The sequence below is a fragment of the Daphnia pulicaria genome, chromosome 10 (assembly GCF_021234035.1).
Source record: "Daphnia pulicaria isolate SC F1-1A chromosome 10, SC_F0-13Bv2, whole genome shotgun sequence".
Classification (NCBI taxonomy): Eukaryota; Metazoa; Arthropoda; class Branchiopoda; order Diplostraca; family Daphniidae; genus Daphnia; species Daphnia pulicaria.
Window position 1 is genome coordinate 2,312,661 of NC_060922.1, and position 10,106 is coordinate 2,322,766.

Consider the following 10,106-nt stretch of genomic DNA (forward strand, 5'->3'; position numbering starts at 1 on the left):
TTTTGATAGTACTACTACGCATAGGTTAGTATATTGTATAAAAGAAGGACCTCTCGAACTTTTTCCAGTGCAACATTTTCAAAATGATGAAACTACTTCTTGCGTTAACTACCTTGCTGGCTGCTGCCCACTGCTGTAAGTAGACATTTTCAGCAAAACATAAAATTCAATGTTGGGGATTGTGTTGCCTGTGGGCTATAATTTATAAGGAAAAGTAGTATGGCCTCATAGTATTCACAGGCTTTTGCCTTGGCTTTTGCTTAATTACAAGTTACAAACGGCAGCTAGGAAAAAAAAGTTTGCATTCACTCGCATTCACTTTTCCCAATTATCAATTGACGTATTTATTATATAGTTTCAGTAAACCCGGCTGTTTCAGTAAACCCGGCTGCCGGATTCACTGGGTAAGTTTGAGATAAATATATAATATATAATATAATAATAATAATATATATTATATAATATCAGAGATAACAACGAGCCATGCTACAGCACCGCATCTGGTGGAAAAGACGGAGGCATTTGCCTCCAATCGGTACGATCAATAGGAAGCCATTACTATTATATTTAATGAGAGTCTATCCAGATTGGACGAAAGAATTAAAGAGCTCATAATTTGTTATAATAAATGTGTTCTATTCAGGACTGCTGTGCTGGTGCGACCTACATTTCTAACTTGTGTCCTGATTACCAGGCCAACGTGAAATGCTGCTACTCTTATAATTCGTGCAACTCAAATGGTAAAATGCACCATTATTCATTCAAAGAGATTGACATTGAAAATAATGCAACTATTTGCTTTAGCCGTTTCTTGTCCGGCTGCTCAGGCTGTAGCTTGCGAAGTTTTGGGAATGCACGAGAAGGGTCAGATTGCGTTGAAGGGTGAGCATTTTGATCCCTCTGGAAACAATCCTTATGATGGAGCCAGCGCCCTATCCAACATCCGTGATACGTGCTACGGCAAACATGCCAAGCTATCCTCGTAAGTTAAAAAAAAAAACCATAAATATTGAGAAATGATTTTCAAAGTTCCTTTTTCGTTGACCAAAGCTACGGTAATGCTCCCGGAGGAACTGTTTGTTTGACGGCAAAGATGGTGACCAGCTTGCGTGATTATGCTCGCAACTATTACAACTCAAACGGTTTACCCATCGAGGTATATAATTTAATTTATGTGCCGAAAATATGATCGTGCAAGACTTGATTTGTTCTTCCAATAAAATTTAGGTCAATGCGTTGGCCGGATCCAGCCATTCCGCTACATCTTGGCATTACGAAGGAAACACTTTCGATGTCGGGTGCACTTACCCAACGTAAGAGCTCTGGTGTTACTCTTTCACAAACGTATTTCTGATGATTGCTGGTCTATTTACAGAAATCATTGCTCGGCTCTGACCTCCTGGTGCCGCAATCAAAACCCCGTGGAATTATGCTACCCTGGAAGTTCATGTGGAGGTTTGTAAACTATCGCCTAACGATTTGTCGATTTCTAAACATTTGTTTGTATTTTGCAGGTCACGAGACATGGGTCCACTGCGCTCATTGAAGAGAATTCAAGAAAAAAACACGCTGACTTTAACCAACTTTTCCGACTTTTCCTCTGTAATTTGACCATGCAAAACTTCCTTTTCTTGGCCTGAATAAACGCTGCATATATTCCAGAACAGTTTTTTGTGAAAACACTATAAAGATGAAAATTAATTTTCTTATTCTTATCAAAACACCGTATTCAAAAAATAATTATAAAAGACTGGCGTGGTTCTGTATGGATACATGGTTATAGGACTAAGATATATCAAGGGCTATTCAAACTTTATAAAATGTTATTTCGCCAGAGGTTCCCATCCCGCCGTGGGTGGCGCTAGTATAAAAAATCACGTTTTTCTTTAATTACAGTTAAACGATTAAATCCATGAATAAAATAAAAACGTTTTCCCATACCGGGAATCGAACCCGAGCCTCTTGGGTGAAAGCCAAGTATCCTAGCCACTAGACCATATGGGATAAACTCTTGCCGAAACCCGGGATCGAACCAGGGACCTTTAGATCTTCAGTCTAACGCTCTCCCAACTGAGCTATTTCGGCTTACATCAAGAACATTATTTTGGAATACCAATCGCCTTTAAAAGAAAAAACACAAACATTTCATCGAGGTATCGCCTAACAACACAAAGAAAGTTGTTTTATTTATCTTTAGACCTGTTAAAATTCGTTCAAAGAGAAAGTTTTAAAAGTGAAAAGTTCGAGTTACAACAACATTCAAGATTCAATGCATTTTGATTATCAAGAGACAAAACTTATTTTTCTGAGGCATAAGTTAAGTTTTTTGTTTGCAAATTTTAGCATTATATTTCACGTACTCACGCCTTAGTATGAAATATCAGTTTTACTATTTAATCTATACATAGTCTATTTGCTTACCTTCAGCCCCGAGACGTCGAGAGTGCTGCATGTCTAACGAAGGGTCTGTTTACTTTGCTATTCCACTTCAATAGTTTCCTTCAATTTTCTCTGGCACACAAGCTGCAATTATTAAATTTGTGATTTTGAGCTTGTTCAAATTCCACGAAGGCACGAACTTTTGCACCAAAATTAATAATTTTATCAAAGGCTTAGCTTTGAACCTTTTGATGTCGATAATTTCTTTCGTAATGAATACAAACTCTTGAGTTACATCTGTAACCTACAATATTGAACATTGATAATTTTCCTGAAACAGTTTTAAGAATATTAGGCTGAGAAAGAAGTGCTAATTTAATGGAACAAAATAAAATAACATGTTGCATTTTTGGGACATAAACTGATAACATATCAGATCATTGGATATATTATTTTACAAATGTCACAAAGTTGGTGGATATATTTGATTATGAATAGCTGCGAAAAATGATAATAATTGGGGAAATTAGTGGGACACGAAGGTACAGAAACGTAGAAGGAACGGAGACAACGGCAACAACGTCAATTCCAGAACTAAACAATGCTGATGGGGGATCACACCAAGTCTGTGCCGAAAATGCCAAAAACACCCAAAATGACAAATGTGGGTAACATCACAGACTAATACGTGTGAAAAAAAAAAGAAAAAAAAAAATTCCACGTATCTAACGGAAGGAAGGTGGAAAAATAAACTGCTGTACGTCAAAACACGGACAAGAGAAAGAATGTTACGTAAATGCTTGACTGATACTTTGGAGGGATCTGCTGAGTCGACTGGAATAGAGCTGCCCAAAGGCTCTCTCCTTGGCGTTTATAACAAAAAAGAAATTTCTTTATATAGACGAGTCGACTCGTCGACTCGCACACAAAGGAATTGTGATGAGCAATGTTTTTCCCCCTAAATTACTTGTAGAATCCATCATCTTTGGCCATCTGCTGGAACTCATTTCGTAATTGCACCCTTTGTTACAAACTTCTCTTGGCTAAACGAAAGGATTCAAGGAACCTGCCCATCTTTCGTATAATCTCAAACGTATTCGTTGGTGCCTGGATGGTTGAGCGGCTCCACCTCTGGTGCTGACGGCTTAGACCGCCCCGACGGCGGGTTTTTGGACAGAGCAAACTTGTCCTCTGTCGTCTTTCTGTAAACGGGATTATCAAAGTTCATACTCGTCGCGTTCCGCAGCACAACATGTCGGTAGACGAAGAAACCCACCTAAGTTGTTTTTAAAAATAAGCATCGCATTAGTGTTATGACTTGTGATTCACGGAGGCATAAAAAGACTTGGTTACCAGGGCGACAACTAACAGCAAAGCGACGACACTACCAATTACCAATCCGGTAATGGTTCCAGAGTCGTTTGTCAGGGAATGAGTTGCTTCCTCAGAAATAGACGTCAATAATGTATCGTTCATCGTTTTCGACTCTGTAAATACCAAAGGGCTTAATATCATTTTCGTGTAACTAAAAAATCGATAAAAAGTATTGCATTTACCTGTAACTGTCGTTGATGTTGTCGTTGAAGCATTGCGAGCTAATAAATGAGCTGTAATGAAAATAGAAAGGTGATTTAAATTCATTCATAAAACTACACAGCACTCGATTTCAAGTGGAAACTTACTTTCAACGCAATTAAGTCCGTCGTCCAACATCTGAAAGTTGTCTGGACAAGCGCAGGATATCTTAGCCGAGCGGTCATTGATCTGAGGGGCTGGCAGGCATAGATGGGAGCAACGGCCGTTGAAGGGCATACAATGATTGGGTCCACCGGGCTGGCGATAGGAATGATAAACGTGCACTACCATGGGCAGCTGTGACTGAATGTCAATTGAATCGTAAGATAAGTAGCCAATCGTGAGGGGATATATTGCGTAATAATGGATTTCATACCGAATGCGTCTGAGTGACTGAAGTGGCATTTTTGCCATTGAACTTGTTGGCTCGCATGATGGTTCGATGATCCCAATCCGACCAGTAGATCCAATCTTCGAATACAGTGACGGCAAACGGGTGGCCAATGGCCGGACCGGCGGCAAGCACCACGCGTCTGTTGGATCCATCGTAGTTGCAACTGCCGATCATATCCATTTTGGCGTCGACCCAAAAGAGTCGTCTATCAACTCGATCCAGCGTGATACCGTTGGGCCACTTGATGTGTGAATCAATCAGCACCTGCCTGTGAGAGCCGTCGAGGCCAGAGCGTTCAATGCGTGAGGCTCCGCCCCAGTCGGACCAATAGAGCCAGCCCTCCAAAGGATCAACGGCGATGGATCTTGGCTGCTGGAGCCCTTCCGTCAGCAATGTCTTTCGGAATCCACCTTCCAAGTCAGACACTTGAATGGAAGATACCAGCGACTCCTTGGATGAGTCGGTCCAATACAAATGGCGATAGATCCAGTCGACTGCCAGCCCGTCGGCTTTGACAACGTGGCCCGAAGCCACAACCGCTTTAGTTTCACCCTCATCGATCGGAGCTTTGTAAATCCGCCTGTCATTGATATCACTCCAATACAGCATGCCACTCTCGAAATGAAAGTCGAGTGCTGTTGAACTGCGCGTCTCGTTGACAATGGACGTCAAATCCCGACGGTCGAGAGAGAAGCGGCGGATATCCGTCCCGTGGGTGAAGAGCAACGCCGAATGTCCTTCATTAGCTTTGCAATGCGTTCGGTCGTGCGGATCGCGGGTATAACCAGTAAGACACTCGCACTTGAAACTGCCTTTTTCATTGATGCACGTCTGCGAGCACGTTCCTGGCTCCAGGCACTCGTCCACATCTACACACACAAAAGAAAAACAAAAGAACAAGAAAGAAAGAGTGTGTTTTTCTCTTACCACTAAATGATCCCACACGAGAGATAAGAAAAAAAAAGAGGTACTAACCAACACAAGTCGAGTTGTCTGAGAGCGTGTAACCAGGATGACACCCACACCGGAATCCCCAAGTCGTATCTGTGCAAGTGTGCATACATCCGCCATTGTTAACGGAGCACTCATTAACGCTGCATTTGCCTTTGGGTTCGTCCTGCCATTGACCGCAATCGTCGACTCCGTCGCAGACCTTGTCGAGGCCGATGCACATTCCGCCGCCGCAATCAAATTCGCTTTCAGGGTTACAGCCCGTGGAGATTGTGCCTATTTATTTTTTAACGTTATCACTCGTAATTAAATTCCAGAGAAAAAAGAAAAATACCATTGCAAGACGTTTCGTCGGACGTGTCGTTGCATTCAGCGGCACCACTACACTGCAAATGACCCGGAATACATTCGCCGTCATCACAGCGGAACTGATCCGGTCGGCAGGTGGATGGAGAGCAATTACGTTCGTCGGATCCATCTGGGCAATCGCTATCCCCGTCACACTGCCATCTGTTAATTAATTGTAAGTTATGGGTAATGCCTTATCAACTACACAAGTTATGCAATTCTTACGAAGAGTGGATGCAGTCAATTCCGTTTAGGCACTGAAACTCTTGTGCGTTACACTGATTCGTTCCATTGAGTGCCGATGACGGGCAATCCTGTGCATTTCCATTATTATTAATAATTAGATATAATCATTACGTGGGTGGGAGAATAAAAAGAAATAATTATTACCGCTTCGTCCGATCCGTTAGAGCAGTCAACAAAGCCATCGCATTTCCTCTTGTTGGGAATACAGACATTATCACCGCAATTGAAATTATTGTCTGGCGGACAAGAGTCTTCCGGGCAGTGGTCACCTTCATCGGAATTATCGCCACAGTCATCCTGTCCGTCACAGAACCACCTTTTCTGGATGCATCGACCGTTGGCGCAAGTGAATTCATCCGTCGTGCAATTGACATCTGCAAAACAGGAATTTTTTTTTGACGTATTAAATATAAATGTGAGATTTCATAGAATGTCTTTTGTTCTTTTTTCCTTTTCATTCTCTTTATTTGATCAAGGCTTCTAAGAATTTGCGTCGGTAATCAAGACGCGGAATGAGTCGGGGGCTGATCTCATTTCTTATCTCGAGCGACAGCCGGAGGTATTAAATTTCTCTCTACTCGACTGGAAATACGATTGGCTCTTAACGAGTTCGTGTCTACTTGAGTGACTCTCTCCAAAGGCCTGTTGCGAGAGAGAACAATCGAATTGTGTCCCAAGTGCGAATTATTCCACTCCGGCAACTATCACCCGACGATGACTGGGCCGCATGGGCCCATCTATTCCTTTTTTGATGGTTACCAAAAAAACACCCTCTGTGGAGAAAATGACTTACTGCATCCTTCCTCGTCCGTCCCGTCGGAGCAATCGGCATTTTTGTCACAGATCCACGACAACGGGATACATTCACCGACCCGGTTCTTGCAGGCAAACTGCTCCTCGGTACATTTTTTGATTTCTACAGGAAGTAGAAAAGAAATTGATCACACACGCACAGATCAATAAATCAATAATCGATTACATCAATAACAATTGAATGTAATCAAAAAGACAAATAGTGCAGAAAATACGACGCACCGCATTTGGTCGGGTCCTCGTCGCTGCGATCCTCGCAATCGTTTTCTCCGTCGCACTGCCTGTACAGAGAAACGCGAATCGATGATTAATGTCGAGGTCGAAACTTGTTATCATCGCAACAGGGGCCGAGGTTCTAGTTAATTATATATAGCTTACCATCGCAGCGGTATGCAGCGCGAGCCGGACGAACACTGGAACTCGGTATCGGCGCAATGGACTGACCCTGTTTAAAAAGAGAGAAGGTGGGCAATTAATCAAGTAGGTCACTCAAATATACACGCACACTCCACAGCTTCCTCAAAATCAGTTTGAGTGTACAGGAATTGGCGTCTTATAGCAAGGTGGTTATCTCGGCAACCCGAAATGAAATCAGACAGCCGGAAAATGATCCTGCAAGGATGCAGTGCTGAAAACTTTAAGCCGACTTTGATGAGAGGAACTTTTGGAGGATCGTTTTTTTAAAGAGACGGTTATTTATTTTACGAGTCCACTCCATTTCGAAACTCAAAGCTCGTCGCATAATCACGACGCGGATTGACTCGGCGTCGAGAACCAATAGAAATGAGGCTATCAATCATCCCACGTTGAAGCCAGACCAATGAGAATAGACTGTGACGTCATCGACAGATGGCAATCGTTCGTTCACGCAGTCTTTTTCAATAGTCCCACGAAAGCCGCTATTGATGGTAAAACATGGTCCTTTCCCGATATCCCCCCGCTCTCTATTCAATAACGCCTCTCATCACGGGTGGTGAGAGATCCTTCCTTGTTGATGGAAACGTTCAAAAGAATTCCCCCCTTAATCTAACAGACGGTAACGGCCTCGGCTTGATCAAAAGAAACGATTGCGCAACTGGATTCTAAATAGCTTCCAGCGGAAATATAAAATCTCGGCATGTCAAAAATATTGCTGTCGTCTGATGTAAAAAATTTAAAAATTCATGATTTGTCAGGACATGACCAGACCAGACTAGTAAAGTGAACTAGAAAAAAGGGTTACGCCGGAATCATCGATTTTTCCACTCTCGACTCTTTACTCTCTCTTCAATATAAACGACGCTGTATTTAATAGTATAAAGAGCCCTTGAACTACACACGCCATTTAAATACATGTTACAAGGCTAATGGTACTACCCTGTGATCTATCAGCGGTTGTTATTTTATCCTACTCGAGTGTGATTGAATTTCCGTTACGGTCTCAAGAGTCTCTTTCGCGCCACGATGAAACAGGTTCCAGTGCTCATGGAACTCTCACACAAAAAAGTGGGACCATCCCCAACCGACCAATTCAGTGTTGGGAACACGGCCCTATTGTGGAAATACTGCATCCTCATTGGTCTGAAAAAGAACCGCGCCACTATCTCACCACCACCAAAAAATATATACAAGGGAAAACGAAAAAAAGAAAAGTAAGAACCGTTTTTGTAACGAACTGACGGATGGAATACTAAAGACCCCTCCCATCTAATGCCTTTTTTTCCCTATGGACTATTCAAAAAACCCTTTAGGCGGTGGAATGAGTTTCGGCAACCTGACGCCGGCTTAATCTTTTCCTCCCCATGCCATGATGACATGGGAAAGTGCAAAATAAAAATGCCGGTTATTAAATGAAAAGCGGAAATGTAATTCCCCGTGACGTAAAATAAGACGTCAGATTACTCACCACGGCAATGTTCGTTTTCGTCTGATGAGTCATCACAGTCGTTTTCGCCATCACACGACCACGAGAAGGGAATGCATCGTCCAGAGGCGCATTCAAACTGATGCGAAGCACAAACCTCACCTGTTCGAATGCCAATTGAACATGTTTAATCAATGGACGGAAAATAAAACATGAACTACGTACCGGCCAATCCAGATTTCAGACATAACAAGAAGAGAAAAGTAATCAATAACGTGGTATGCCCACAATGGTCCAACATGATTTGTCTAATCCTCAATGCCAATGTCCAATGTGAAAATTCTGTTGTAACCAGACACACACGTCACGTGATGTTGTGTGTCCTTCCAGTAGGATTTATATCACTCGATTAATTTTTTCGCCAAAGCCTTGATTCAATTACGAAATTGAGACCGTCACACACACACACACACCAGAAAACTATAATCTAATCAAAAACTAAATTTGAATCAACGACTAATTTGGGGGGTTTTCTTTTTTTTACTTCTTCTTAAGGTGGCCGCCGGGAGACGTAGCAGACGAACGACCGATTTCTAGGGCAGTCAAGTTAGTACTGAGCCCCTTGCCAGTGGCCAGTGACGTGGATGGTGGGAGAGGGGGGGGGGGGGTTTATTTCAAAAAGAGGTTCTCCCACTGTGCAGTAGGTGCGCATAGCAGACGACGCGCGCAGTGCTAAAATATTGTTTTTTAAAAATGGTGAAATGGAAAACACCACAGGGGAATATATAAAAATCAAATCTTGGAAATGGTGAGTGTGTCTCTGTTATTTTTCGTTCAAATAAAAAAATATATGATAAAAAAAAACGGCGTCGTTGGCATTGGCCGACTTTTTGGAGCTAGTGTGTATCGAGATATTAGCTTTGAAAGTCGGGGATCCGGCAACTTTTTCTCGTGCTGCAAGTTGAGCACGCGCGCCAAGGCGACACTTCAACGGGAATCAAAATAAATGTTTCTTGAAAAATCCCACTCTACTACATAGCCAAGTCCGAAATCGAATTGCAAAAAAAAAGAAAGATAAAATGTATTTTATCTTTTTTTTTTTTAAACTTACGTCAAAGAAAAAAAAAACCCCGGGCGTGAACGTGAAATGTGCGTACAACACGAATTTCTCCAGTATTATAAATTTTTTTTGAATCCAATTTTTAAAAAGTTGTTCCAATTAAATAACGCCAAGAAAGAAAGAAAAAACGAGTCTGGGGTGTATTACTAGTTTGACTGCGTTCTATTTATGATAATGACATGATCACATGACTCTCGATGGAGAGGAAACGTTCCATTTTCATTCCATCTCCTTTTTTACAGTATATACGCCAATGCTAGTCGAGTTCACTTCAAGCCTCGGCTTTCCCGTCTTTGTTAGATCCTCTCAAGACACACATAAAAGTCCGAATGCAATAATCAGCAGCAGCAGCAGCAGTACGGCAAATACGAGCGTCTCTCTTAGGAGCAGTTTGGGTGGGTGGGCGAAGAGCTGTTTGAGTGTGAGCAGCAGCAGTT

At 42.2% G+C, this 10,106-nt stretch overlaps 2 protein-coding genes and 1 non-coding gene across 4 annotated transcripts; 1 reads left to right on the plus strand and 2 right to left on the minus strand.

Moving 5' to 3' along the window:
- The first annotated feature begins 6 nt into the window (after nucleotides 1-6).
- LOC124314230 lies at nucleotides 7-1,664 on the plus strand. Of its 2 annotated transcripts, none has more exons than XM_046779375.1 (9): nucleotides 7-135; nucleotides 374-404; nucleotides 469-535; nucleotides 644-740; nucleotides 805-982; nucleotides 1,051-1,156; nucleotides 1,228-1,313; nucleotides 1,376-1,455; nucleotides 1,515-1,664. In XM_046779375.1, the coding sequence occupies exons 1-9, from the start codon at nucleotides 84-86 to the stop codon at nucleotides 1,544-1,546; spliced, it is 729 nt and encodes a 242-aa protein (XP_046635331.1). In that variant the 5' UTR covers nucleotides 7-83; the 3' UTR covers nucleotides 1,547-1,664. The 2 variants fall into 2 exon arrangements, with proteins under 2 accessions (XP_046635331.1, XP_046635330.1); XM_046779374.1 differs by having other exon boundaries at nucleotides 26-135; nucleotides 356-404.
- A 268-nt stretch (nucleotides 1,665-1,932) lies between these two features.
- Trnae-uuc lies at nucleotides 1,933-2,004 on the minus strand. The gene has a single exon. It is a non-coding gene; the product is annotated as a tRNA-Glu (tRNA).
- Nucleotides 2,005-2,736: 732 nt separating this feature from the next.
- Nucleotides 2,737-9,173, minus strand: LOC124313992 (very low-density lipoprotein receptor-like). Its single transcript, XM_046778925.1, has 14 exons — nucleotides 8,775-9,173; nucleotides 8,592-8,711; nucleotides 7,085-7,151; nucleotides 6,929-6,987; nucleotides 6,687-6,809; nucleotides 6,038-6,267; nucleotides 5,873-5,961; nucleotides 5,634-5,809; nucleotides 5,324-5,575; nucleotides 4,331-5,217; nucleotides 4,062-4,257; nucleotides 3,936-3,986; nucleotides 3,733-3,866; nucleotides 2,737-3,655 (listed from the first exon to the last, which is right to left on the minus strand). Exons 1-14 carry the CDS (start codon nucleotides 8,848-8,850, stop codon nucleotides 3,467-3,469), a joined length of 2,649 nt encoding a protein of 882 aa, XP_046634881.1. The 5' UTR covers nucleotides 8,851-9,173; the 3' UTR covers nucleotides 2,737-3,466.
- Nucleotides 9,174-10,106: the final 933 nt, after the last annotated feature.

Coding starts and splice junctions, on each gene's coding strand:
- LOC124314230 (XM_046779374.1), top strand. CDS start 84: ATGATGAAACTACTTCTTGCGTTAACTACCTTGCTGGCTGCTGCCCAC. Junction 136..355: donor GCTGGCTGCTGCCCACTGCT/GTAAGTAGACAT, acceptor TTTATTATATAG/TTTCAGTAAACCCGGCTGTT. Junction 1,456..1,514: donor CCCTGGAAGTTCATGTGGAG/GTTTGTAAACTA, acceptor TGTATTTTGCAG/GTCACGAGACATGGGTCCAC.
- LOC124313992 (XM_046778925.1), bottom strand. CDS start 8,850: ATGTTGGACCATTGTGGGCATACCACGTTATTGATTACTTTTCTCTTC. Junction 6,268..6,686: donor GACGGACGAGGAAGGATGCA/GTAAGTCATTTT, acceptor CCTGTTTTGCAG/ATGTCAATTGCACGACGGAT. Junction 5,218..5,323: donor AGACAACTCGACTTGTGTTG/GTTAGTACCTCT, acceptor TTGTGTGTGTAG/ATGTGGACGAGTGCCTGGAG.